This window comes from Crocuta crocuta, unplaced genomic scaffold (assembly GCF_008692635.1).
Source record: "Crocuta crocuta isolate KB4526 unplaced genomic scaffold, BGI_CrCroc_1.0 scaffold207, whole genome shotgun sequence".
Lineage (NCBI taxonomy): Eukaryota > Metazoa > Chordata > Mammalia > Carnivora > Hyaenidae > Crocuta > Crocuta crocuta.
Genome location: NW_027531996.1, coordinates 3,473,298 through 3,497,456, shown reverse-complemented (window position 1 = coordinate 3,497,456; position 24,159 = coordinate 3,473,298). Strand labels below are relative to the sequence as shown.

Below are 24,159 nucleotides of genomic sequence, written 5' to 3'. Positions count from 1 at the left end.
AATGCATCAGATTGGACACGGGCTACGATTTACCTGATTAGCAAAATGCTCACATTTGTAAACTCGGGTCCTCACAGTAGAGTCCTTTGGCAAGATGGTTCTCGGCTGAAAAGTTAAAAATAAAGGAAAACAAAAAGGAAAGAAAGCACACACACACACACACACACACACACACACACACACACAGAGGAAACTTGCCCCCAGCCACCGGCCAGGCTGACACAAAGGGGTTAAAAGTTAAGTGGAAGGAGTAAGACGGGCCTTTATATAAACTTGAACAAGGCATCTGGGGCCCGCACAAACCTCCACCTTTTTTGGCCTCCACGGCGGCAACCCCAGCCCCTGCTAACGTCCTCCGCCTTTGGGACCAAGCGGGGAAGCTCACGGTAGTGGCGGCCAAGGAGAGGGGCCGGCCTTGCCAGGAATAAAGAGGGAGGGGAGGGGAAAAGGCGCGATCGCCCACCCCGCTCCCGGGCGGAGGGCGGGGGCAGCGCGTCCCGCGGGCCGAGCGCGTCTCGGGCTGTGCGCATCTCTGCGGAGCGGCGCGGGAAGGATGCTGGTCGGCAGGGGCGCGCGCGCGGGGCGCGGGATGCCGCGGGGCTGGACCGCGCTCTGCCTGCTCAGTCTGCTGCGTGAGTACCGGCCGCGCGCCCGGGCGGCAGGGAGGGTCCCCGCCATCCCGGAGCCGAGCGCGCCGAGCCCGGGGAGGGCGCGTACGGAAGGGCCCCCTGCCCCNCGCGAGTGTCAACCAGCCCAGGTGTAAACCGGAGGAGCTCTCCGAGCGTCCCGGAGTCGAACAGCGCGACTCATTTGAATTGTCCCTAACGTAGAGCGCTTCGAAGATGCCAGAGTCTGTTGAGCGGCCAGAGGTCCGGAGCGCAAAGTTGGATGGAGCCGGAGCCAGGAGAGGGGAGGAGAGAGGCAGGAAAAGTTTTGCGCCTGGGGGTTGATTCAGAAAAGCCCAGGCGGGTGAGGTTGCTGGGAAGAGAGCGCAGGGGCCCGCCGACCACCAGCCTTAGGCAAGCCCGAATTTCAAAATGGGAGGGAGACCAGCCTCAGAGGAGGCCCCAGCTCCGACGCCCGGGAGGCCCCTGGGGCAGGCTGAGTTAGGTGACCAGGAAGTGTGGAAGGAAGAACAGTCTGTGAAAGAATGCTTGCACTTAAGATCTGAAAGCTAAACTGCAACTCCCTCTTCGACACCCACACCCATTCCACTGGAGCGAAGGTGTAGTGGTCGGAGCCTGTTGTGCGCCCAGCCTCCCTCTCCCCTTCGCCACCCCCGGACCCTGGCACCACCTCCAACCTGTTACATTGGGGGGCTTTCTTCCCCTCCCCCTCCAAGTTCTTTTTTTTTTTTTAATGTTTTATTTATTTCTGAGAGAGAGAGCGAGCATGAGCAGGGGAGGGTCAGAGAGAGAGGGAGATACAGAATCTGAAACAGACTCCAGGCTCTGAGCTGGCTGGCAGTCAGCACAGAACCCGTCGCGGGGCTCGAACCCATGAGCCGTGAGATCATGACCTGAGCCAAAGTCGGAGGCTTAACCAACTGAGCCACCCGGGCGCCCTCTTCCCCTCCAAGTTCTAGAACTAGAATAGGTTAGCAGGCTTGTGGACACCCCTCCACTCACCCACACTTGCCCCTACTTCTTAGGATCTTGCTCTCACTTTGGTAAAGAAATAATAGACAGTGAGTATTCTTAATCGCTTTCATTTGGGGGGCGCATTCTCTATCTCATCTCATTGCCTTTACAAGGTTTTAAACATTGTAAGTTGTTCTCTCCTTTGCTCAATATTCTGCTTCCAACCCTCTAGGGCCCCCAGTTTCCTACTCTAACCTAAAGGCCCCCCAACATGGCCGCCCGGAGTGACGTGGGCCTGCCAGCAAGGCCCCTTGCTCTCAGTGTCCTCTGCTGTCCCCCTTTGGGCCCACCCAGTTAGAGAGAGACTCCGGGCTTGGAAAGCTCTAAGTTAGGCTCTGGATTGACCAGTTTGGCGGCCCCAGACCTACTGTCTAGGGCAGAGAAAAAGCTGTCACTTCCTTGTCGAAGCCCTAGAATGGGGAACTCCCCTGGGTGCTAGCCGGAGCCCTCGCAACAGAGTCAAGCTGATCAACAACTGATGAGATGCTCTGCTCTCCCTTCCACAGCTCCTGATGACCTGGGCCTGCGCCGAGTGAGGCCCACCCTTTCTTTATTTCCTCAGCTGGCCAGTCTCAGTCTCGCCTTGGCCTATAGCAGGGGGTGGGGGCCAGCGACTTAACTCCTGCAAAATCTGGGACAGACTTGCTGAGAATCTCACTGTCTCAGCTTTGGGGGTGACAGCTGGGACATGGGTCCCGATTCTCAATCTTGCCAGACTACTTGAGCCAATGTGTAGCTTTTTGTCTTGCCTGAGAACATTCTAAGGCTTATTTCTTTAATCCTGGGAGCCATCTTCTGTCCTGGTCTATATTGTGGGATAGATGAGTGAGTGACTGTACCTTGAAATGCTAACCGAGGGACGTTGCGGGAGTTCCAGGCTATCACTGCAACATTTAGGGCACGGGTGCTCTGTGATTTTCTCATCATCTACGCTGACGGCAAGCTTTGCTCTGGGAAGGTCCTTCTGTTCTCTGTGAGAAGTCGGCCTAAGGATGGGCGCAGCGGCCGACCAAAAGTAGACTCTTTTTGCTGCAGATGAGGCTGCTTTGGGTGGTGACCAGAGTCAGAGTGAGCCGCCAGTGAGCATCGCCATGCCACCAGCAGGGAAGAGACACCGTTCAGGTTATTAGGAAACCCCATTTGTGAGGCTCAGGGGTATCTGTCCCCTCCAAGCCCTCCATGGCCTATATCCTTCCTCTCTCTGTAAGGACACCTCCCCCAAGGCCCGCCCCTTCACATTCCTCTTCTTCCTTCGTGCATGCTGACCCCACACCCATATCCTGTCTGGGGCTACGTGTAAGAGGGGAAAAAAGAAAAGGGAAAAGAATTTTATCAGATATTTTCCAGAGGAGAGAGGACTCCACCCTTTGACTCTCTGCCACATGGCGACCAAGGAGGAGCAGCTTTGGGGACCTCTGACTAATTCAGTGGTCCCCAGTGGTCCCCCTCGTAGGGCCAGTCCAGCTGGCCCGACCTTTGCAAATGCAAGTCTTCCGCAGCCTTCCCTTGACGGATAAACCATGTCTGGGCATCTTTTCCTTATTCCTTTGGCTCCACCTCCTGGACCTCCTTGTTCACTTGTCTTCCTCTTCTTCCTTCTCTGAGTCTTTGTCTCCAAAAGCTCAGGGCAAGGAGGGCCAAACTGCAGCAGATAAACTCGGGTGCAGAGTCTTACAAAAACAAATAAAGAAGGAGGAACAAATTCCACTCCGTATGGTTTCACTGCCTGATTTCCTCTAGACCTTGGGCAAGAGGGCCTGGGCTCACTTTCAGGGCTGGACGGCTACTCAGCTCACCCTCAGGGGGCCTGGCCTCCCTCTCTCCTTGACGTTGCCCGATCTAACTAAATGGTCCCGGTGTGGAGAACCCAAAGTGTGAAGGTATGGAAACAAGAACAAAAACACCACCCTCCAAAAGAAAATGCTCCAAGTTGCCAGGGCAGAATTTCCTATTTTTCTGGGTTTTGACTTCTCTCTCTAATGAGAACATTCTATTCCCTCCTCAGCTAAGAAATAAAAACACATTATCTATGATTTTTAGTCTCCATGGCCCCTGACTTTGTTAAGGAGAAAGGGGCGTGCATCTTGGGAGAGCGAGATGCAACTGAACAGGGCTGGACCAAGGTGAACTTCTTAGCACCCGTACTCTGGAGCCCACTGGGGACCAATCCTTTCCTTCTAGATGCAAAAGAAAAGGCCTTTAGGCTTAGTTGGGAAGTCTGCTTCTTCCTGACTTGGGAGGCGAAAGACCCCAAAGGACCCACAACCAGTACCTTTTAGTGGGACAGCACCTCTAGCTCGGTTGTTAAGAAAATGCCTTAACGAGTCTCTGGGTGAACATAACCCGGACCCCTGGACAGGCTTTGGATGTGCAGGGCCAGATAAGAGGTTGAATTTCTGAGCATGGTAAAATACATTGGAACTTTGTATTTGATGGGCCCAAGAGACATAGGCTGTGGGAACCCAGAGCCCAGAAGGAGTAGAGAGAGAGAAGGGGAAGTGACTGGACCATCAGAGAAGCAGTGGTGCCTTAGGATGGAAAAGACCCAACAAGGAGCGACTCCTTACAGTGTGGCCTATGCATGCTTAGCACAGCAATGTCTGGTATTCCAGGCTTATGCCATTGCCTCTCCCGGGCTGGGCTGTAATCTGGCTCCATGCTCACAAACCTTTGATAAACACACTAGCCTGGTGCTGGTATGCTCTGAGGGAAATGAAGGAATAAGTCCTTGGCTGGCTATGGTGACACAAAACTATAGCAGCTGGAGCACAGGGAGACACAGAGCTGCAGAAAAAGAGTCAGTGGTCATTAGGAGAATATAGCAAGAGGTGACTGGGAAGGACGTGGGCCCCCAGAGAAAGCTCAGGAGACAGAGCTTCAATGGAAAGTCGATGGGGTCCAAGATAAGGAATTTGAATATTAAAGGGAAGTCAGAGTCCGCTGGGACACTTGGGCCACTGATGCTTGGTTTACGCTCACACCTCAGTTTGCCTCTAAACCATAGGAAGGCTTTTACCCAGTTCTCTGTTCTGGTCCACGATGCCCAAACCCAGGGGAGACCCATAACAAGGATGCTTCCTGCATGGTTTTGAAAAAGATGGGTGGCTCACCACCTCCCAGAGTAGTTCATTCAATTAAAAAAAATAGCCCCCTTATTTTAAGTCTTTCTTTGTATTACAATGAAATAGCTTTCTTGAATCATCTAAACATTAACTTCCATTCTTTTTTTCTTTTTTTTTAAATTTTTTTATGTCTTTATTTTGAGAGACAGAGACGAAAGCGAGTGGGGGAGGGTCAGAGAGAGAGGGAGACAGAATCTGAAGCAGGCTCCAGGCTGTCAGCACAGAACCTGATGCGGGGCTCGAACCCACAGACTGTAGGATCATGATCTGAGCCGAAGTCGGACACTTAACCAACTGAGCCACCCAGGCGCCCCTAACTTTGATTCTTAATCGGAACTAGTTAATCTTCAGTAGTGTCTAATCTAATTTTCTTCTTTGAACTACCATAGAATTAATATGATCCTTCTTCAAGACACACCTTAACAATCTTTCTGGCCCCACTAGATTATAAACTCCTTGAGGACAGAGATTTATTGAAATTGTAATGACCTTAACACCAAACCTCAGGAAAGAATCTCCTACCCTGTGCTCCCCATAGCACTGAGCCTCGTCCTTTGCACATCATTGGTGCTTATGACAAATACGGAGGAAGAATGCGTGAAATGAATCTTGATGAAACTTATTTATTCTCCCTCCCCAAATTATTCTTTTCTGGATCAGAGGTTAGCAAACTTTTCCTGTCAAGAGCCACATAGTAAATATGTTGGACTCTGGAAGCCATATGTTGTCTCTTAGGCATATTCTACTCTGTTTAATTGTACAACACTTTAACCATGTAAAAGCTCTTCTTAGCTCACTGGCCGTACAACAGACATCAGCCTGTAGGAAGATTCGGTCCACCAACTGTTTGTGGACCCCTGATCTAGATGAAATAACTCCAGGCGCTCAACCATCTGACTTCGTTTCCAGAGCTCTCCTAATTCTGGTTATCCTCCCATGGACACTCCCTAATTTAATAAACTCCCTCCTAAAGTACAGCACTGAAGGAGACCACTCTACATAGATGTGGTTGGTGTGAGCATGCCTGACGTAGTCGCCATTCTATCTAACAGCTTATTCTGAACTCAGAGGATTGTGCTAAGTGCCCTGAGCAAAACAAATAGTATCGGAGATGTTTCCGGCACTGAAGAAATTTATAATGTAACTGAGATGGCAAGACCTAACTCAGGAAACAACGTACATGACTTTGGGCCAGATAAGTGGTAGATAGATGTGTTTCAGGGTCTCTGAGAAGCAGAAGGAAGGGGGCCCTCTACTGAACATAACTGCTGTTTCTTGTGCGTTTACCAGACAAGCTAACTGCTTTATGCCTCTTATCTCCTTTATTCCCCAAAACAATTAGGAGGTAGGGAATATTTTTATTCCCATTTTACAGGGAAGGTCTAGAGAGATGAAGAAGCTTCCCCACAAGCCCTCACAGCTAGAACATGGTAGAGAAGCCTTTGAACATGGTCTGACTGCAGAGCCCAGGCTCTTTCTTCTGAGGCTTCCTTGTCTTCTCAGAAGCATGGGCTGTGGGTTCCCAGCGGGCTTCTTCTTCCTAGTACTGTATCCCTGTGAGCTGAGACACCCAAGAATTCCTCCAAGAATCTCCTTTCAGGCAGGTTGCCAGAATTGGAAAGGAATGGTGGAATGGGGCTGGCGGGCCAGGAGGAGATCAGAAAACAACACCAGCAGAGAAAAAAACCAAAACCAAAAACAAACAAAAACCCAAAAAACAGAATACCCATAACTGAACCTAAAGGGCTCTTTGGGAGGCAAGACCGAGTATAGGAAAGCATAGGCATTTAGCTATTTAGCTATTAGCAGAGCATTCTGGATCTCTGAGGATTTGTAAACCCTCTTTCAAGATGAAAAGATTCTCCAATTTACTAATTGTAGGTAGGAATCTCTTTAAAATGTATTATATTATGCCTCTGCTTCTTCCGTGTGCCCCTCAGAAATAGGACTTTAACTTTCATGACTCAGATGGATCATGAAAATGATTTAGTTATGGTGCAACTCAGTGACTTTGTTAGTGCTTATTAAGGTGTATATATTTATTTTCTCCTACCGTAAATGATTCCAGACTGGTATGGGTTTTAATACTCATGTCTGTTTTTCATTTATCTCTGTTTCTTCTTCTTAAAACTGTTGTTTCTCCTTAATGTTTGCTTCTAAGAGTCTCTAATTTCTAGCCTTAACTAGGATATCAGATAACCAAGCTTGTTAGAACTCTGTGTAAAACAAGAATAATTGCCTCTGAATAAGTACCTATAAGTTAAATGCAAAACTTTTACTACATGAATTTTGTGACCTCTGTTTGGCCTTTTTTTTGGGGGGGGGAGCTTCTTATCCTGATTCTGCGAAGTTCCTGATATCTTGTTTCCTCCCTTTGCCCCAAGGTCATGAGTTAGGACCAAATAGGATATCTAGAGTCAAATAGGGTACCTAGGGAGATACCGTTAGTAAAGGTAGAATGGAAAGTAAACAACAGAAGATAGCCTTTTGTTCAATTTTAGATTGTACTGTAAATGCTCTGTTGTTGGGTTGGGGCTCAAGGCTGTTTGTAGGGTCCAGTCTAGAATGGAATGGAGTGGAGGTTTCATGGGTTGTGTCCTAGAATCGAAACTATTACTCCTTTGCAGAGTTGGAGAACAGAATCAGATAAAGAAAGGTCAGCAGTTGATCATTTAATGCCTTGGATACAGGTGAGAAGATAGGATAAACAGAGACATGTGGTCAGTCTTGATTCTTATAAATGTTATCTCCCCAAGGCGCAGTCTCTTCGTGGGAGCTCTAGAAAGGGAGCCCTAGATACTGTGAAATTAAAAGAACTTCCTCCCTGCTAGTCCCTACACCGCAGCGCCCAGGTTGGATTGGCTTCCAGGACTTCTACTACCATGTTCCCTTGTTCTACACCAGCTTACATATCCCGTCACATAGCCTTGCCTTTCTGTCCTTCCTCTTTGATCTGTTTCTCCAGGGCCTCAGAGGCTTCCCTGCTCACAGCAGGCTCAAGGCCTGCTGAACCTGAGGTTGGGGCTTCATTCTCTTGGCAGGTGGATCCTGCTACCTGCTCCTTGGTATTTGGCCCAGGGGTGGATGGGAGGAGGCTGCTGCAGCCGGGAGCCTGAACCTAGTGGGTCGGTAGCTGGCCTGGGTCCAGAGTCGCTTCCCTCATCTGGCACAGGCACCTCCATCCTCAGAACTAGCGGCAGGTCTCTGCTCACATCTGGAAGAGTTCAGAACTGTTTGTCTGGGTGAAGGAGGCCCTGGGGGAAGGGGTTCAAAAGCATGACATCACCTCAGTCAGGCGCAGCTTTCTTTGGAAAGCGTAAAGGGCTGGGCCAGCTTAGCCAGATAGGATTCCCAGGAACTAATGTGTTGGAAGGAAGAAGAGGAAAGGGTGGGCAGGAAGAATGATGTCAACGGGGAGTTCCAGTGGTGCCTTGGAAAGGGGAGGATGATTCTTCAGGTCAGTGTCCGCTTGTTCCCACTACCTGCCCCCTGCAGTGCGTTCGTAGCTTAGGGGCGGATTGCTAAGCGGGTCCTGTCTAAGTCTTCTGAGGAATACTGGATCTGCTTCCCCACCTATTTTATTTTGATAAGCCCATCTCCCATTTAACCCAGATAGGAGCCCATCCTTTTCTCTCCAGAAGTATAGAGGATGCATCCTGATTATTAGCAGTTTAGACTCTCTGACCCTCTTGCTAATTCTACTCAAGAGTCCGCTAAACCTCAGTGACCCCACTGTTCCCTGCCCTGAACTATGGCCTCCCATCTTGGCCAAAACCTTGGGTGATTCAGGTTCTTGTCTGTAAAATGCAGATGGTTCTCTCATTTCATCTTCCTGCTCAGATGCATATCATGTCAGGATACGATTATTGTGTTCGCCACTAATATCAATCTCCTTGCAGCAGGTGGGGAGGGAGGCAGATGTGGGACAGTGAGACTTGTCACTGCTTTTAGGGGAAGCATTGAAACTAATGCCTAACTTCCCTCTTGATGCTGAGGGAAAGAAGAGTTGTCATTCCACATTGCCATTTACCTGGGACCCTCTGAAAACTACAGCTCTAGATCTCAATCAGGAAAACAAAGACAAGATTTAGGGTGGCCTAGGATCCTCAGGGGCCTTTCCTTGAAGGTGGTACTATGGGGCGCTGAGCTCTGGATACCAAGTCCATCCTATAACATTTATAGGACCCAAGCCAAGAGTGGAAGAGAGGCCCTCATAGTATATGTGTAAATACTTCAAGGTTACAGTCAGGCCTATTAGCTTATAAACGAAATATCCTCTATCCTCTGACCTTGAGAAAACATACTTCATGGCCACCTGAAAGGCTAGGTTTGAATTTGGGACCTTCTCAGTTTCAGAATTCAGTGCCACCATGTAGCTGAGCAGAAAGAGTTGGCCCTTGGCCCCAGCCTGCCCCTCTTCTCTTCTTATCTCCACAACTCTGGCTCACACTGTAGGGGATCTTGCATGGCTGCAAGGAACACAAAATCCACATGCTTAATGTGTAAACCTCCTCCCTGAAACTGCCACCTCTTGGCCACCCTGGTGCCACTGGCCAGCCCTGGTGTTGTAGTTGATCCTCAAAAGGATAGATGGGGAGAAAAGGCCCCATGAAGAGCTTCGAGCGAGCAAAGAGCCATTTGGGCAAGAAGTTCTAGGAGTTCTGGTCCTCAGTGTATGATGTAGAAGAGACAGTATGTCTCTGTTGGCCCCACGCACTCCTCATGGTTGGGGGCAGGGCAGAGGAGGAGGAGGAATAGAATATAGACTCTACAATTCAGGGTCCAATCAGGAAGCTTCTCCTTTCTAGATGTAAGGATGACATTGATAGGTACCCCCTGGAAACATAGAAGGACAAGGACTCTCCTGAAGATCATCAGAGAATAATTAAATCCAGGAATATTATACTATATCAATTTATTTGTCATTAATTCTCCCCAAACAATCCATGTAAGGGAAGACCCTCACTTTAGAGGTTGGTATACACACACACACACACACACACACACACACACACACACACACACAAACTACATAGTTATTGGAAGAGCCAGAACTAAAGTATCTTCCACTACATTTAGTGAGAAACCAGGCCTTAAGTTCTCTAGACCATCCAATGGATTCTGAGGTCAGAGCTTCTTAACAGAAATCTTGGGGTCAATTACAAAACGCGAGGAGGATGGGTTTGCGGGCCATGAAGGAAAGAATAGAGTTTGGGAATGGGGAAGTCTTGGACAAATAGAAGATTTTTAAGGGGATTGAATAGAGATGGCATGAATCTAGTGATTATTCCTAGAGTATATGGGTGTAATGGATGGACAGTAACAGACAGGAAGATACGTTAAAAAGGAAACCCTCCCCCATATTTTAGATCTTTACAATATTTATTCAGATATAACTTAGTATTTTAATATTTTATTTAACATGTTATAATCATTGCCTCATATTCTCATGTGGCTTTAGCTTTTTTATAATTTTTATTTGTAATGATTTTGGTTTGTTAAGTGCATATAGCATTTATCCCATTGAAGTTCATTTAGCTGTTTGCAACTTTTCCCTCCTGCAAATAGTCCAATCCTAGACACTTGGTGCATACAAGCTTTTCCTTCCTTATTTTCTTAGGGAAAATCGAGTAGTGAGAAATTCTCCTGTCCAGGAGGGTAGTCTTGATGTCATGATGTCTAAGTCTCCAGGACGATTTAGGTTCTGACGTTTTCCCCCTGTTTCTACATAGCCTCTGGATTCACAAATACGGAAAACATGACTACTGTTACCACAGTGTCAACCACCTCAAAAATAAGTTCAACTGTTTCCGCAAATGTGTCCAACCAGGAAGCTACCACACTAAGTCCTCTTGGAAACACCACGTTGTACTCTGTCTCTGAAGACAACAAAGGGACCACAGCAGCCATCTCAGGTAAGGAGTGTTTGTCTCAGGCCCCAGAGGGATGTGGTGTGTGCTTGGGTAAAGCATTAGGATGTCTGCAGAACACCCTTAGCCCTGCCTTCCCCCTCAGATGGAAATGTACAAGCCCTGTGAAACATGGTTTGTGCATCATGCTTAGGGTGCCCTGAAGTAAGTTCCTGATAAGTCCTGTAGTGATGGCTTTCTCAGGCCAACGCTTCAGCAGCTGATCTGATCAGTAATTCTCCTTGTACCCTGTTTTCATGCTGAGTTCAGCTTAGTGATAAAATAAGGATCAGATGAGTCCTCCTTAGACATCTCTGATCTCTTCTAAGTGAAAGAAGATAGGTACAGGCTCACACGGTTTTTGACTTCTTTAGGGTGAATGGGATTCCAGTTCAGCATCAGAATCCTGGAAGCACCTCTAATACATGCTCAGTGATAGCCAGGATTCTAGTAGCTGCCTTGAAATGAGCTTGGTAAGGGTTAGGATATGAAGTAACTCATAACTTCCCCAATTCTTTTTTCTGATTTGAAGTCCATGTCAGTATCGTTATCTATAAGGTTTTAATTCAAGACAGTGAACTGAGATGTGGGTAGCGGGGTGTGTGTGTGTGTGTGTGTGTGTGTGTGTGTGTGTGTTTATGCAAACATGTGCACACGCACACTTTTGTTTTGGCCTCTGTCAGAGACTACAGTCAACTTCACTTCTACCTCTGAGATCACCCCAGTGCCTGGAACTGGGAACTCTTCCGTCCAGTCTGTCGAGTCACAGACCTCTTTAAGTGTCACAGTGTCTTCCACCACAACCAACTTTTCAACTTCGGACATGACCTTGAAGCCCAGTATGCTACCCGGAAATGTTTCAGATCCCCCATATAACAGCACCATCAATGTGACATTCTCCACTGCGCCTTATACATCATTTTCTCCTACCCTAAGTACCGTCAAGGTAAGTGAACTGGGCCAAAAGTGGCAGATTGCCCCCTCACGGCATATGTATGCAAACCCTCTCTTCCCCTCAGCCTCTCCTCATCCCAGCCAGTGAGATTTGGGTCATGTAAGAATTAACACGGAAAATATGCAGCTTAAATATTGCTGGAAAAGAGAAAAGGGAGGAGAGGAGTGGAGACAGGTCACTGACCTGTGATGTGAGTATTGCATTTCTAGGGAATAGAAAGTAAAGGGGGATATGGGGGGGGGGTCCATCCAGGCTTCTGTGGTTCTTTCTAGTACCTCTTGGTCTGAGCTTTGACCAGGACACCATTTCCCTTTGGGCATATTTGGAAACCATCCTCCATTTAATGAGGCAACTTTACAAACAATGTTTAGAACAAATACCATTTTCTGTAGGTGAGAGTTTGGTCGTATGTCAGGTATAGAGAAGCAGTAAAGAATTGGGCAGACCAAGGATGGTGAGCTCAGCCTTGGGGTCTGTGGCTGACAACAGTTCTCGGCAGGAAGGGTAGAAAATATGAGGGTGTGGTGCCTAGGGGCAGGCACAAGGGACCTGACTGGTTTCTGTTTTTAAAGGAACCAGAATAGGAATCTGGAGAGCCCTTGGGGCCAGGAAGAAAATGAGCGTCACCAGGATCTGCCTGGCCACCCCATTATCTTGGTGCTTATATGGTCTTACTGCATGTGTATAATCTACTGCAGGGAAAACAACCCCAATGGGAAAAGTTCCTCCCCTCTTCCATTTCTGCACCATCCAAGCTAATGTTTACCAAGATTGCAAATAGCTACTTGTTGGCAAGCCCAGGCTAGAAACAAAAGTTTTGATTATCTGATGGGGATGGGAGTAAGATGGAGAAAGAGAGTAACACTGATGTATACATCCAGGCCCCTAACATTTTTAAATTTCCTTTTTTCCTAAAGCCTCTTAAGAGAGTACTCCACAGAAATCAAACTAGTGGGGGTAGAAACGAGGGGCAAAGATACTGGCTTATTTACTTTGTTTTTGTTTTAATACAGGGAGAAATCAAATGTTCCCGAGTCAAAGAAGTGAAGTTGACCCAAGGTATCTGCCTAGAGCTAAATGAGACCTCCAGCTGTGTAAGTCAAACTCCCCTCCACCTCACCCCCATCCTTTCCTCCTCCCTCTTCTCCCACAGTCCCTTCTGAACATCCTTAAGCCATCTTGGACTGGACCAGACTTTGGTGGGGGTGGGGAGAACTTAGTTGGTCAGGCGCTTTCAAAGGCAGAGCTTTGGGTTGAGGGAGGAAGAGGCCCCATCTGGTGGGCAAAGAAGGCAAAGACAATTTTATTTAAATTGAGTTGTTACTTTTCCCCTCCTCTGTGGTACATTTAATATATACATGTGAGACTTAAGTTTGCTTGCATGTTAAGAAAGTCCTAAGTGAAATATGAACTAGTGACCTAGAGTTTCAGTTTGCTTATTATTTACATATAACTCTTTAATCTGTTTAGAATTTCTTTGTGCTATAATGCCATATTTTCCATATAACTGTCTTTCCTAACACTGTTTATTCAATGATCCCCTTTGTTGATTGGAATGCTGTTTTTTAGCTTATATTAAGTTTTTATATGTCCCAGAGCACATTCTTCAGAGACATTTTGTTTGTTCAGTTTGTCATTTTTTGCCTATTTTAAGTTGTTGTTTTTTTAATTATACCTTTTCATATGGAACGGTTTCATTGGAACTGCTCTAAAATCTCTGTATTTTTCTGGTCTTCCCTTGTCTCATTCAGCGTATTAACTTCTTAGTTTTGAAAAACTAAAAGCTGGATTTTCTTTCCTGTAGGCTTTATGGTCTTTTAAAGTTTATTTATAATATAGATCTCCCATTAAATATTCGAATTGATCTTTAGAAGGTTATCAGAAAGTTGAATTTTGAAAATTTATCTTAGGTTTAGCCATTTTCTTTAGCTTGCTCATTAATTCCAAGAGCTTTTTACTTGATTCTTTCTCATTTTCAAGGTGAGCTATCATGTTACCTGCCACTGCAAATTGTTTTTCTCTTCCTTTTGCGTAGTTGTGCCTTGTTTCAGTTTCACATCTTACTGCATTGGTAAGACCATACAGCACGGTGTTAACTTTGAATGCGGATAGCAGATGTCCTTGCTTTGTTTCAGTAAATCCAATTTCCTGACAGTAACAGTTTCCTTGACGAAGAATGGAACGACGGGACTCTTCCTATTCACTTGTAGGAAAAAACATTTCCTTACAAGTTGGGAATCCATTTAAGGGAACCATATATGTGATGCATGACATGCACAGACACGTGGGTAGACTATAATCTGTAGAGGGCATTCAGTTATTTATTTTGTCCATTCTGACTACCCATATCTGATAACTGTGGTTATCAGTTAGGTCATTCTGACTCACAGATCTTTTAGATTGTTTAGCCCAGAACTTCTAAAAAACGCTTTGTTTAGCCCAGAACTTCTAAAAACAATGGGAATTACAAAGACATCGTTCGCACAATAGAATAAGTGCACGATGCAAAATAGTGAACTTAAACATGAATATACAATGTACAAGTAGTACAGGAATTGCAAAGACAGAAGCTCACACAATAGAATAACTAAGTGCAATTTGCAAAATGGTCAACTTAAAAATGAACATACTATGTACAAGTAATACTCCGTGCGTTTCTGACACCTATTTTCAATTCTACTTATTTAAAAAAAACATTGCCAAACCCTTTGTTAATTATAGCTTTAAAAATGACTCTTTTTTTTTTTTAGTAATATCCTGGTGAAGGACATGTTTTCCTGGTTATCATGCTGGTCTGTGCCAAAATGCTGCTTCTGCGTGCCACTGATTTAGAGCTAATTGCAGGGCAATCTAAGATTCTGTACGTTGCCCCTCAAGGTTCACATTTAACTAGGGTTATCATACAAGACGAGTGCCGGAAACTCACTGCTATGCCAGAAATAACTCCTCTTACCGTAGTTGCTTTCTCTCTGTGGTCTTTACTGTCTCTTCTATTCATGCCGCAGCTGAGAAGGGCTGCTCTCTCCTCTGAGACCTGGGGAGGGTCTGTGAGCAGGGATGTGCAAAGAGAGCAGTTCCTCCACTGTCCTCAAGAAGGCCTCTCTGCACTGTTCACGGGGAATCAACTCTATGGTACCACTCGTTCCGGCTACTTTTCCCTGGTCCCTCTGTCACCATTAATCACCCTCTCTTCTTGAGGGCTCCTCTTCCCCAGCGCCCAGGCAGCAGGGCCTCCTAAGCGTCCCCAAGGTAATTTCCCCTAGTCAGCAATCCTTGTTCAGAATCTTTAGCCAAAGCCCCCAACTGTGTTTCAGATTCCTTTCCCTTGAATTCTACTGTGTGCTTATCTGATCATCAATCTGTTCCAAAGGCTGTGAGCGGCTCGGTACCTCCTAGTTTTCCTTAGGTTGCATTTGAACTCGGTTGTCAGAGGGCCTTAAGGCACTGGTTCTAACCATGGGAAACTCAAGCCCCACTCACACCCTAACGAGAAGCATGAAGGATTTGAATTCCCCTAACACTATGTCCTTGAGTACAGTATACTCCCGAACAGCGATATGCACACGTGTTCTCGGCTCTCCAGACGCTCACTCTGCACTGGGTCGTACTGAGTATCCAACCTTCTAGCTCTCTCTGGGTGGATCTTTCGGGCCTGCCTTCTGTGCCTGCATTCTGCAGACAGTCATTTCTCAACTACTCTCCTTTTCTCCTCACCCTTCACCTCTAGGCAGAAATCACTTCTATCAGCCTGGGGGAGGGAAGGGAACGCCACACTCTTCTCAAGTACCTGCCACCCCATCTTAGACCTCTCCTGAGTGGGACCTGTCACTCTGCATCTGACTTAGGTTCTCTCTCTGCTGCAGTGTCAGGGTAATTTAGTTTTTGTGGTTATGGTTTCCCAAATCCTTTCCACACATGAGATTACTTTATTCTCTTATGCTGTCCCTGTGTACCTAGACATTTTTTAATGGTGGTAAGAGACACATAACGTGAAATGTACCGCCTTAACCACATGTAAGTCCACATACAGTTCAGTGGTATTAAGGGCATTCACCTTGTACTACAATCTCCAGATCCCTTTTCCTTTTCCAGAACTGAAACTCTACACCCATTAAACAACTTCCCATTCCCCCCACCTCCTAGCCCCTGGCAACTACCCTTCTACATTCTGTCTCTATGAATCTGACTACTCTAGGTACCTCGTAGGAGTGGAATCACACAGTATTCATCTTTCTGTGACTCGCTTACATCACTGAGCATGTCCTCAAGGTTCATCCACGTTGAGCCTGTGTCAGAATCCCTTCCTTTTTTAGGCAGAATCATATCTATAGCCCATTTTGCTTTTATCCCTTCATCCACCAATGAATGCTGGGTCGCTTCCATCTTTTGCTGTTGTGACTGATGCTGTTATGGATGTGGGTGTACACATATCTCTTTGACACTCTGATTTCACTTCTTTTGGGCACATACCCAGAAGTGGAATTGCTGGGTTGTATGGGAAGTCTATTTTTAAATTTCTGAAGACTCACCACACTCTTTTCCATAGCCGCTGCACCATTTTGCAGCCGACAGGGCTCAAGGGTTCCAACATGTCCACATTCTCACCAGCATTTGCTGTGTCCTGGCTTTTTTTTTTTTTTTTTTTTTTTTTTGAGAGCAACCATCCTGATGGGCGTGAGGTGATATCATCGTGCTGTGGACTGGCATTTCCTAAAAATTAGTGATGGTGAACATCTTTTCACGTGCTTATTGGGTATTTGCCTACCCTCTTTGGAGAAATCTCTATTCAAGCCCTTTGCCCACGAATTTGTTTTTTAGAACTACCTTTCATTAGAGCCACATGTGTTTATGTGTAGAGGCCGTATTTCCTCAGCTAGCTCACATCGCCCTTGCTCTGTCATATTGAGTTCATCTAAGGCAGGCTGAAGATCATATCCCCCAGCCCACGCCTTCCTTGCCCTCTGCCCAACACTAAAGGTCAGTTTCCATGCAGAAAAAATCACTTACAGATGGAGGACAGATGAAGACAGTATGTCTCCCGGAGAGAGCCAAAGATCTGGGACAGTGTCACTCCCCACCTGTGGTCAGCTCGCTGGTGGTGTGATGTGTAAGCAGAGCTTTGCACTCCGGTCTCTAAAGACAGGGTTTCACCTGCCATGTCAAGTTCACTCCAAAATACATAAAATGAGAAGACAGGGAGAGAGAAAGAGAGGGAAAGAGAGAGAGAGAGAGAGAGGATGAGGATCGATCCTAAAATCTCATCATAAGGAATAATCTTTTTTTTTAATTTTTTAAAAGTTATTTTGAGGGGCACCTGGGTGGCTCAGTTGGTGGAGTATCTGACTTTGGCTCAGGTCATGATCTCGTGGTTTGTGAGTTCGAGCCCCACATCAGGCTCTGTGCTGACAGCTCGGAGCCTGGAGCCTGCTTCGGATTCTCTGTTTCCCTCTCTCTCTCTACCCCTCCCCCACTCACACTCTGTCTCTCTCTCAAAAATAAACAAACATTAAACAATTTTTTAATTAAAAATATATCTATTTTGAGAGGGAGAGTGAAAGCAGGGGAGGGGCAGAGAAAGAAGAATATAGAGAATCCCAAGCAGACTCGGCTATGTCAAGTCAGAGCCCAAAGCAGGGCTCCAACTCACAAACCTTAAGGTCATGACCCGAGCCAAAATCAAGGGTCCAACGCTCAACCCACTGAGCCACCCAGGTGCCCCACGTTGAGAAGAAATCTTGAGGATCGTATGGAAAAATACCTGTCCCTCTCTCCCTACTCCAAATGCTTAGTTAACATGCTTCCTTAACGTGTTAAGAGGCTTGGCAGAGTTTGAGGGGGCTGCTCTAGAAAGGTTAGATGGTTTTATTCTTGCGGTTATTATTTTTGCAAAGTAACATGTGTGAGCAGATGTGGTTAGGGGCTTACAAATCTGATTCTTATGAGCGAAATGGCAATGTCTGTGGCTTCTTCCTGCCCACTCTCCCATGATGCCTGCCCACAGCCTCTCCGGGGGAAGGGTGTTTATTTCAAGCATCCGGAGAAGCATTGTGCTTTGTTCAGGATCCACCTGCTCCTCTCCAGCCCCAAATACAATTCACTGGTGCCGTTGGATTCCAGAGTGGGAGGCTGGCCGCTGTTTTTCCCTTGAATTTAGTCCAAAAAACTAAGCAAAGGGTGGAGGGACCCTGTGTGGAAGCCAATCCAGTTGGAACTTTAAGTTGAACAACAATTCACTGAGTTCTTTGTTTGGTGCTATGTTTAGTGCTGTCTGGGTTCCAAATTATGTAATATACACCCACTCCCCCCATTAAGGAGACTTACGGTCTCGTCAAAGAGAAATGACAATGACAGTAAGGCGGAATATGATCAGACATCAAAGTGTGGGTTCAAAGGGTTATGGTATATGGGTATTACTATTATTAATAGAAATAATACCAGGGACGCCTGGGTAGCTCAGTCGGTTGAGCATCCAACTTTGACTCAGGTCATGATCTCACGCTTTGTGGGTTCGAGCCCTGCATCAGGCCCTGAGCCTGCTTCAGATTCTGTGTCTGCCTCTCTCTCTGCCCCTCCCCCAGTCACACTCTCACTCTCGCTCTCAAAAATAAACATTAAAAATTTAAAAAAAAACAGTAACAATACCAGCTGCCCTCTGTCAAGTGTCCATTAGGTTCCACACGCCTTGCTGGGCGCTCTTCACACAATACCTCTTTAGTCACAACTCAGTCTTCAGCTGAGGAATGTCACACTCAAACTAGTTGTATGACTTGCAGAGACTCTAGTCAACAGCAGAGGCAAGGATGATGCCCAGTCTGTGGGAGGTAGGGCCAGTTTCATTGAGGAGCTGGGATTTGAGTTGAGTCTTGAAGGATGTGATTTCCAAGGAAGAGGGCGATGTTCTTCCTTTCTCATATAGTCAGGGCGGTGGAGGTTGCTGGCTCCCACACACTTGGGCTTCACGTGATACCACTCTCAGTCTGAAAGCCTTTCCCCACCAGCTTCTCCTTCACACATTCTCCCAATTCTTCATGGTCTACTTTGAGGTGTTTCTGATAACCCCCAGCCTGGTGTATGCTCACCCTCCTTTGAATGTCCATAACACTTTAGCTGTACCTTCCTCATGGTACTTGTCATGTAACTAGCTCTGTCACCTGTCTCTCTGTGCTTCAGTTTCTTCATCTCTAAAAAGGGGAGAATAATAACACCCATCTCAAAGGGTTGTACAAGGTCTAAATGAGTCAATATGTGTAAAGCACTTGGAACAGTGCTTGAGATATAGTAACCATCACTTATTTTCATCGCCATGCATGCCAACTGAGAGCTTTGGCCCTGTGGAATTCATAGCTACCCCGTCCCCCCTCAACACCTTCCCCCAACACACACACATGATACATGTGCAGAGATTTTCACACAGCGTCTTCCATTCAGGGCCTGGTACATGTCAGAAGAGCTGAATATGGTTGAGGTACAGCTTTTAGGACTCTTCAGATTGAGGAAGGTACCATTTTGTGTGGTTTGTCCAGATTGCGCAGGAGCCCTGTCCCTCCGCCTCTCTCAGGACAGAGATAGATTTCAACCAGAGACACTCCAGATACCCAGAGTTGTCCAGGCAGGAACTTCCCTCCTCCTCATTCAGAAAGCATGGTGTTTGGGAGGGTGCTCACAGGGAAGCAACCTAAGGCTCCCCAAAGAGAAAGGGGCCCAGAGAAGAAAACCACTGCTGATCATATCCAGTGGTATCCAAAATGGCCCCAGCCGAGGCTGTTTTCGAGAGCCAGATTTTTCCAGAAACAAAGCTTCTATCCAATTACTTCCTTAGAGACCTTTTCTTTTCTTTTCTTTTTTTTAATGTTTATTTGTTTTTGAGAGAGAGAGAGAGACAGAGTGTGAGTGGGAAAGGGGCAGAGAGAGGGAGGCACAGAATCTGAAGCAGGTTCCAGGCTCTGAGTTCTCAGCACAGAGCCCAACGCAGGGCGCAAACCCACAAGCCAAGAGATCACCACCTGAGCCCAAGTCAGACTCTCAACCGACTGAGCCACCCAGGTGCCCCTTAGAGATGCTTTCTTGAGAGGTAAAGCAGCAGTGGCCTGAGAATGCATTTTTCTGTAACCTTGGTTCTTGAGGGCCTTCTGAGGCTACTTCTGGACTCCTGTCTCTGGGACCCGGAAATTAGCTAGCCCTGCTCTTCTGGCCTCCTCCAAGCCCAGTGAGTTCCGCTCAGCTCCCTTCAAGTCCAGCTGATAGAAGAAAGCTGGGGCCTGAGGCCAATCCTGACCTTGCCTTGTGCAGACGCAAAGGATCCTGGGGTTTCCTGCCGTGGGCCACAGCAGTAGGAAAATACCCAGGCTGCTTTCCAAGCCGGGAAGCCCACAAGGAGCAGTCCTGCCCCACAAACAGGAAGCTCTCTCCTCCACAGAAGCTCAGCTCAGATACCCCTCACACGCCCTAGCAATTTTCCCCGAACAGGAAAGTTGTCGAAGCCGGTCAGGCATTTCCTCCTCACCATCTGCCATCCGGACAGAGGAGAGAGTCTTGGTTTCGGTTCCTTTCCTGTGCAGGGGAGGCCGCTCTGATTGGAAGCTGCTGGAACACATCCTGGGAGGTGTGAGAGCAGGGTGTTGGAAGGGCACAGCCAATGTTTCCAATTCATCTCTGTCCCGGGACTCAACTGTCAAAGAATTATTGGAGCTTATCTCCTGGGGCTGAGTTTCTGCATCCCAGGGACCAGCCAGCAACTGCAGCCATCTGTGGACCTCATGTAAAACTGGCCTCCGTGCTTTTAATGGGGAAAGGGGTGGGAGGTAGACTGCACAAAAACACCATTTCAGTTTGAGCCACGTTCCTTGTGAGCCCCGTTGGGGGAGAAGAGGGAAGGCCCAAGGATGCCACTGAGTCTATAGCCATAGACTTGTTCTCTACTCACTTCCCTTGGCTTTTCCTCCAGCCTTTAGGGCTTTTATAATCTTGAGACAAAGGATTTTCTCTTCATCAGTAATACATGATTATTATTTTCTGTTATTGGCACTTTCTTTTGAATTCGGTTTGAAATGGTATATGGGTACATGGGCAGTCCTTAAATAAGATAATGTTTCCTGAATTTCTTCTCTGGCCTCTCACAATACCATCTATGGCACTAACAGATAGATGTTCAGTACGGGGAAGCCTGTGAGTTTTTTTCTTATTGTGTTTTGGCACCTATGTAGTTCACAAGATTTTTTTTCCAGTTAGATTTTTAGGCAAAATGGGTCCTTCTTAATTAGAGAGTCATAGCGTGACTATCATCAGAATTATTGCCTGAGACTCGCGATGTTGCTCAGGGTATAGTAATAATTTCATCTTCTGCTCCTCATTTCTCGCTGTCTTACCAGGAGGAATTTAAGAAGGATAATGGGGAGGAACTGATTCAAGTCCTGTGTGAGAAGGAACAGGCTGAGACTGGGGCCGGCGTGTGCTCCCTGCTCCTGGCCCAGTCGGAGGTGAAGCCTCACTGCCTGCTGCTGCTCTTCACCAACAGAACAGGTACGGGGTGCATCTGTCTTGGAGTCTGGGGAGGGCGTGGAGGGAGTGGGGCTGAGGTTAGAGAATCCTGGGTAGAAATCTGGTATCTTAGCTCAAAGAGCACAGATGCTGGGGAGAAGGGCCGGGCTGACTTAGGGAGATGGAGCACACTGACCATCAGAGCATCATCTAGAACATCACAAGAGGGTATAGGGTGATGAACTGTTCCAGCTTCTAGACTCAGCAATCCCTGTTTCTCATTCTAGAACTTCTCAGTAAGCTCAATATTCTGCAAAAGCACCTGCCTAACCTGAAAAGGGTAAGTTCTCTAAGATGATGGGAATTCTCAAAGGGAAAATTGGATCAGGAGAGTTCAATGGAGTAGAAGAGAAAGTAATGACCTTTTCTAGACTTGTCCTTCTTACCTCTCTGTCCTTCCCCAACAGTCCCTCCCTTTCTGAGCTTGAACCAAATTTTATGGTACAGCTTAAGAGCTGTCAGTCTTAAATGCTTTTTAGAAAATTGCTGGGGTCAAAGTCTGTGTTCACCCGCTGTTGAGTCTAGCGTGGGCTGGGCTTCCCTCCTAGAACTCACACCCCACAAGTGACAGGCTGTCTTTTCGGTTTTCCCTTCAAGCACGGGATCAAAGCCATCTCTGAACAAGAGGTTGGGAGCCATCAGATCTATTCCCGCAAGACCCTAATTGCCCTGGTCACCTCAGGGATCCTACTGGCTGTCTTGGGCACCACTGGCTATTTCCTGATGAAGCGCCGCAGTTGGAGCCCCACAGGAGAAAGGCTGGTCAGTTTTGGGGTCCAAGGCAAAGGAAAAGTGGCCTTCTGGGGAGGCCCATAAATGTCATGGAGTGGGGAGGAGAAATACCAGAAAAGGTACTTCTGTGCCGTTACACGTGGACGTGCACACATGCACGTTACCACGTCCATGGACAAGTCTGAATAATCTATAGCAGACTGGAAAGGAGGCACTAATGGGGGCCAGCCCACCTGCTCACTGTGGCAGCAGATGGCTCATGTCACCCCTTTACGATTTTGCCTAGGATAGTTCAGCTGGGTACCACCAGAACAGGATGCTAAATTAGTCACACTTATTTGCATGTATATTAAATGTCCATGGATGCCACTTAGCTCACCAGAGGGGGACATATGGAAGGAAAATCTACTCTTGGAGTATTCTGGGTGAGGGGGGATGAGGCTGGGGTTTGACTCTTGGCTTCTGGCCTGCTACCTACTCTGGGGAGGGCATTCCGTCCTGGGGACTGCCTGGCGTCTGGCGGGAGCTGGTTATGGAGCTGCAGCGGCACGGTGTTGTGCCTGTCCTCTGTCCTTTCTCCTCTAGGAGCTGGAGCCCTGACCGCTCTTCAGGAAGAAAGGAGTCTGAACATGCAGCTGCAACCCCCTTCTCCCCCTCCCACCCCGTCTCCCCCCATCCCTGCCTCACTCCCCTGCTTACCAGATAATGCTCCTTTATTTATACACTGTCTAGGGCGAAGACCCTTATTACACGGAGAACGGTGGAGGCCAGGGCTATAGCTCAGGCCCTGGGGCCTCCCCTGAGGCTCAGGGAAAGGCCAGTGTGAACCGAGGGGCTCAGGAGAACGGGACCGGCCAGGCCACATCCAGAAACGGCCATTCAGCAAGACAACACGTGGTGGCTGATACCGAATTGTGACTCGGCTGGGCGGGGCAAGGCTGGGCAGTGTCTGGGGAAGGGGCCCCTCCCTGTATCTGACCACGTGCTGCCTCCATGCGGGAGCACCCTCCCTTACATTCTACCCTTTCCTGCTGCGCACATCCTCGGAGGCTGTTCCCGGGGCCCCGTACTGCTCCAGGCCGAGGGGTTCTCTCCACCTTGGGGACAGGGAGGTAACCCCTGCCATTTACGTGTTCAGCTCTCTAAGCCCAGAATCTGATCTACTCTGAATAAAGGCGTGGGGGGAGGGGAATGCTAAAGTGCAGAGAAGCTACCAAGGTTGGGGGGTGGGAGGTGGTGATCTTACATCAGTCACACGTGGGCTTCTGTCCTCTCCCTCCTCTCTGCCGAACTGAAGGAACTCCCAGGGGAAGCATGGGCTTTTTCCTGGGCTACAATTTCTTCCCAGGAGGCTTTGTCTTTTCCTGTTTCTTCCTCATATCTGTCTTCTCTACATGAGGGACAGCAAAGCAACCCAGTGCACCTGCTCCCTTGTGATGACAGAGCCAGAAAGACATGTTACCCTTAACCGTCCCGCTTGTGCCCTCACCAGGGCGCTGTGGATTCAGGCACTGGCTTCCCTCATGCTCTCCAGTTTCCCCTGAGTGTCACCCCTCCCTCCACATCTGCAAACAAAAGCCTGCATCGTTTTCTGGTTGAGCCCAGAACGAGGCTCCAAGTTTTGAACAACGTCTTGTGTGCGTGCTTGGGAGACAGGGTAGGAGGACATGGGCCCACGCATTCCTACCTGTGGGGGCAAGCGGGAGAGAGCAAACAGCTCAGGCTTTGTCTCTCTGAGGCTCGCAGAGCCTCGTCTTGGGCCCCTGTTTCTCCCTGTGGGTCAGAGTGGACAGGACCGTGGGACCAGATCTTTGAGCCAAGCCTCTTAACTTGAGCACGTCTGAGGAAGCCCCTTGCTCAGAGGCTAGGTCCTGGCCTTCTCCTCTGATCTCTATGGCTTGTTCCTTCCTCCCCCTGACTCCTGGGTTGAGCTGTGGACTCAGTCTCCCAGCAGACTCCTTTCGGTCTCTGTCTCCCTCACCCCAACCTCCTCACTGCTCCGTACCCCCATGTAGTCAGGGCCCCTCGACATCTCCAGAGAACCTTCACCACAAGCCACCTCCTCTGTAGGTGACCCAGGTTCTCATTTGTATTTTTGGGTTTTTTTTGTTTTTTTTTTTTTTTCCAGAGGGGGAAAGCAGGGATCCTGGTTTCAATGACGGTTGGAAATAGAACTTTCCAGAGATAGGAAGATTGGGTGGATTTTATTTCTGAATAAAAAGTGGTGTGTGTAAATACTGTAATTAAAGTGATACTGAGACACG

The 24,159-nt window shown here is 47.7% G+C and overlaps 1 protein-coding gene and 1 long non-coding RNA gene across 4 annotated transcripts in view; one reads left to right on the top strand and one right to left on the bottom strand.

Moving 5' to 3' along the window:
- Positions 1–2,786, bottom strand: part of LOC144240716 (uncharacterized) — a 16,753-nt gene extending 13,967 nt beyond the window's left edge. For both annotated transcript variants that reach the window (XR_013337818.1, XR_013337817.1), the window contains exon 1: positions 2,480–2,786. This is a non-coding gene — a long non-coding RNA (uncharacterized LOC144240716). The remainder of the gene's footprint in view (positions 1–2,479) is intronic.
- CD34 (CD34 molecule) lies at positions 392–24,159 on the top strand. 2 transcript variants are annotated; one of them, XM_077775102.1, is made up of 8 exons: positions 392–632; positions 10,495–10,677; positions 11,355–11,617; positions 12,640–12,720; positions 20,995–21,145; positions 21,391–21,443; positions 21,761–21,925; positions 22,481–22,620. In XM_077775102.1, exons 1-8 carry the CDS (start codon positions 554–556, stop codon positions 22,493–22,495), a joined length of 990 nt encoding a protein of 329 aa, XP_077631228.1. In that variant the 5' UTR covers positions 392–553; the 3' UTR covers positions 22,496–22,620. The 2 variants fall into 2 exon arrangements, with proteins under 2 accessions (XP_077631228.1, XP_077631226.1); XM_077775100.1 differs by lacking the exon at positions 22,481–22,620 and adding an exon at positions 22,628–24,159 and having other exon boundaries at positions 406–632.

Coding starts and splice junctions, on each gene's coding strand:
- CD34 (XM_077775100.1), top strand. CDS start 554: ATGCTGGTCGGCAGGGGCGCGCGCGCGGGGCGCGGGATGCCGCGGGGC. Junction 11,618..12,639: donor CTACCCTAAGTACCGTCAAG/GTAAGTGAACTG, acceptor GTTTTAATACAG/GGAGAAATCAAATGTTCCCG. Junction 21,926..22,627: donor GCCCCACAGGAGAAAGGCTG/GTCAGTTTTGGG, acceptor TACACTGTCTAG/GGCGAAGACCCTTATTACAC.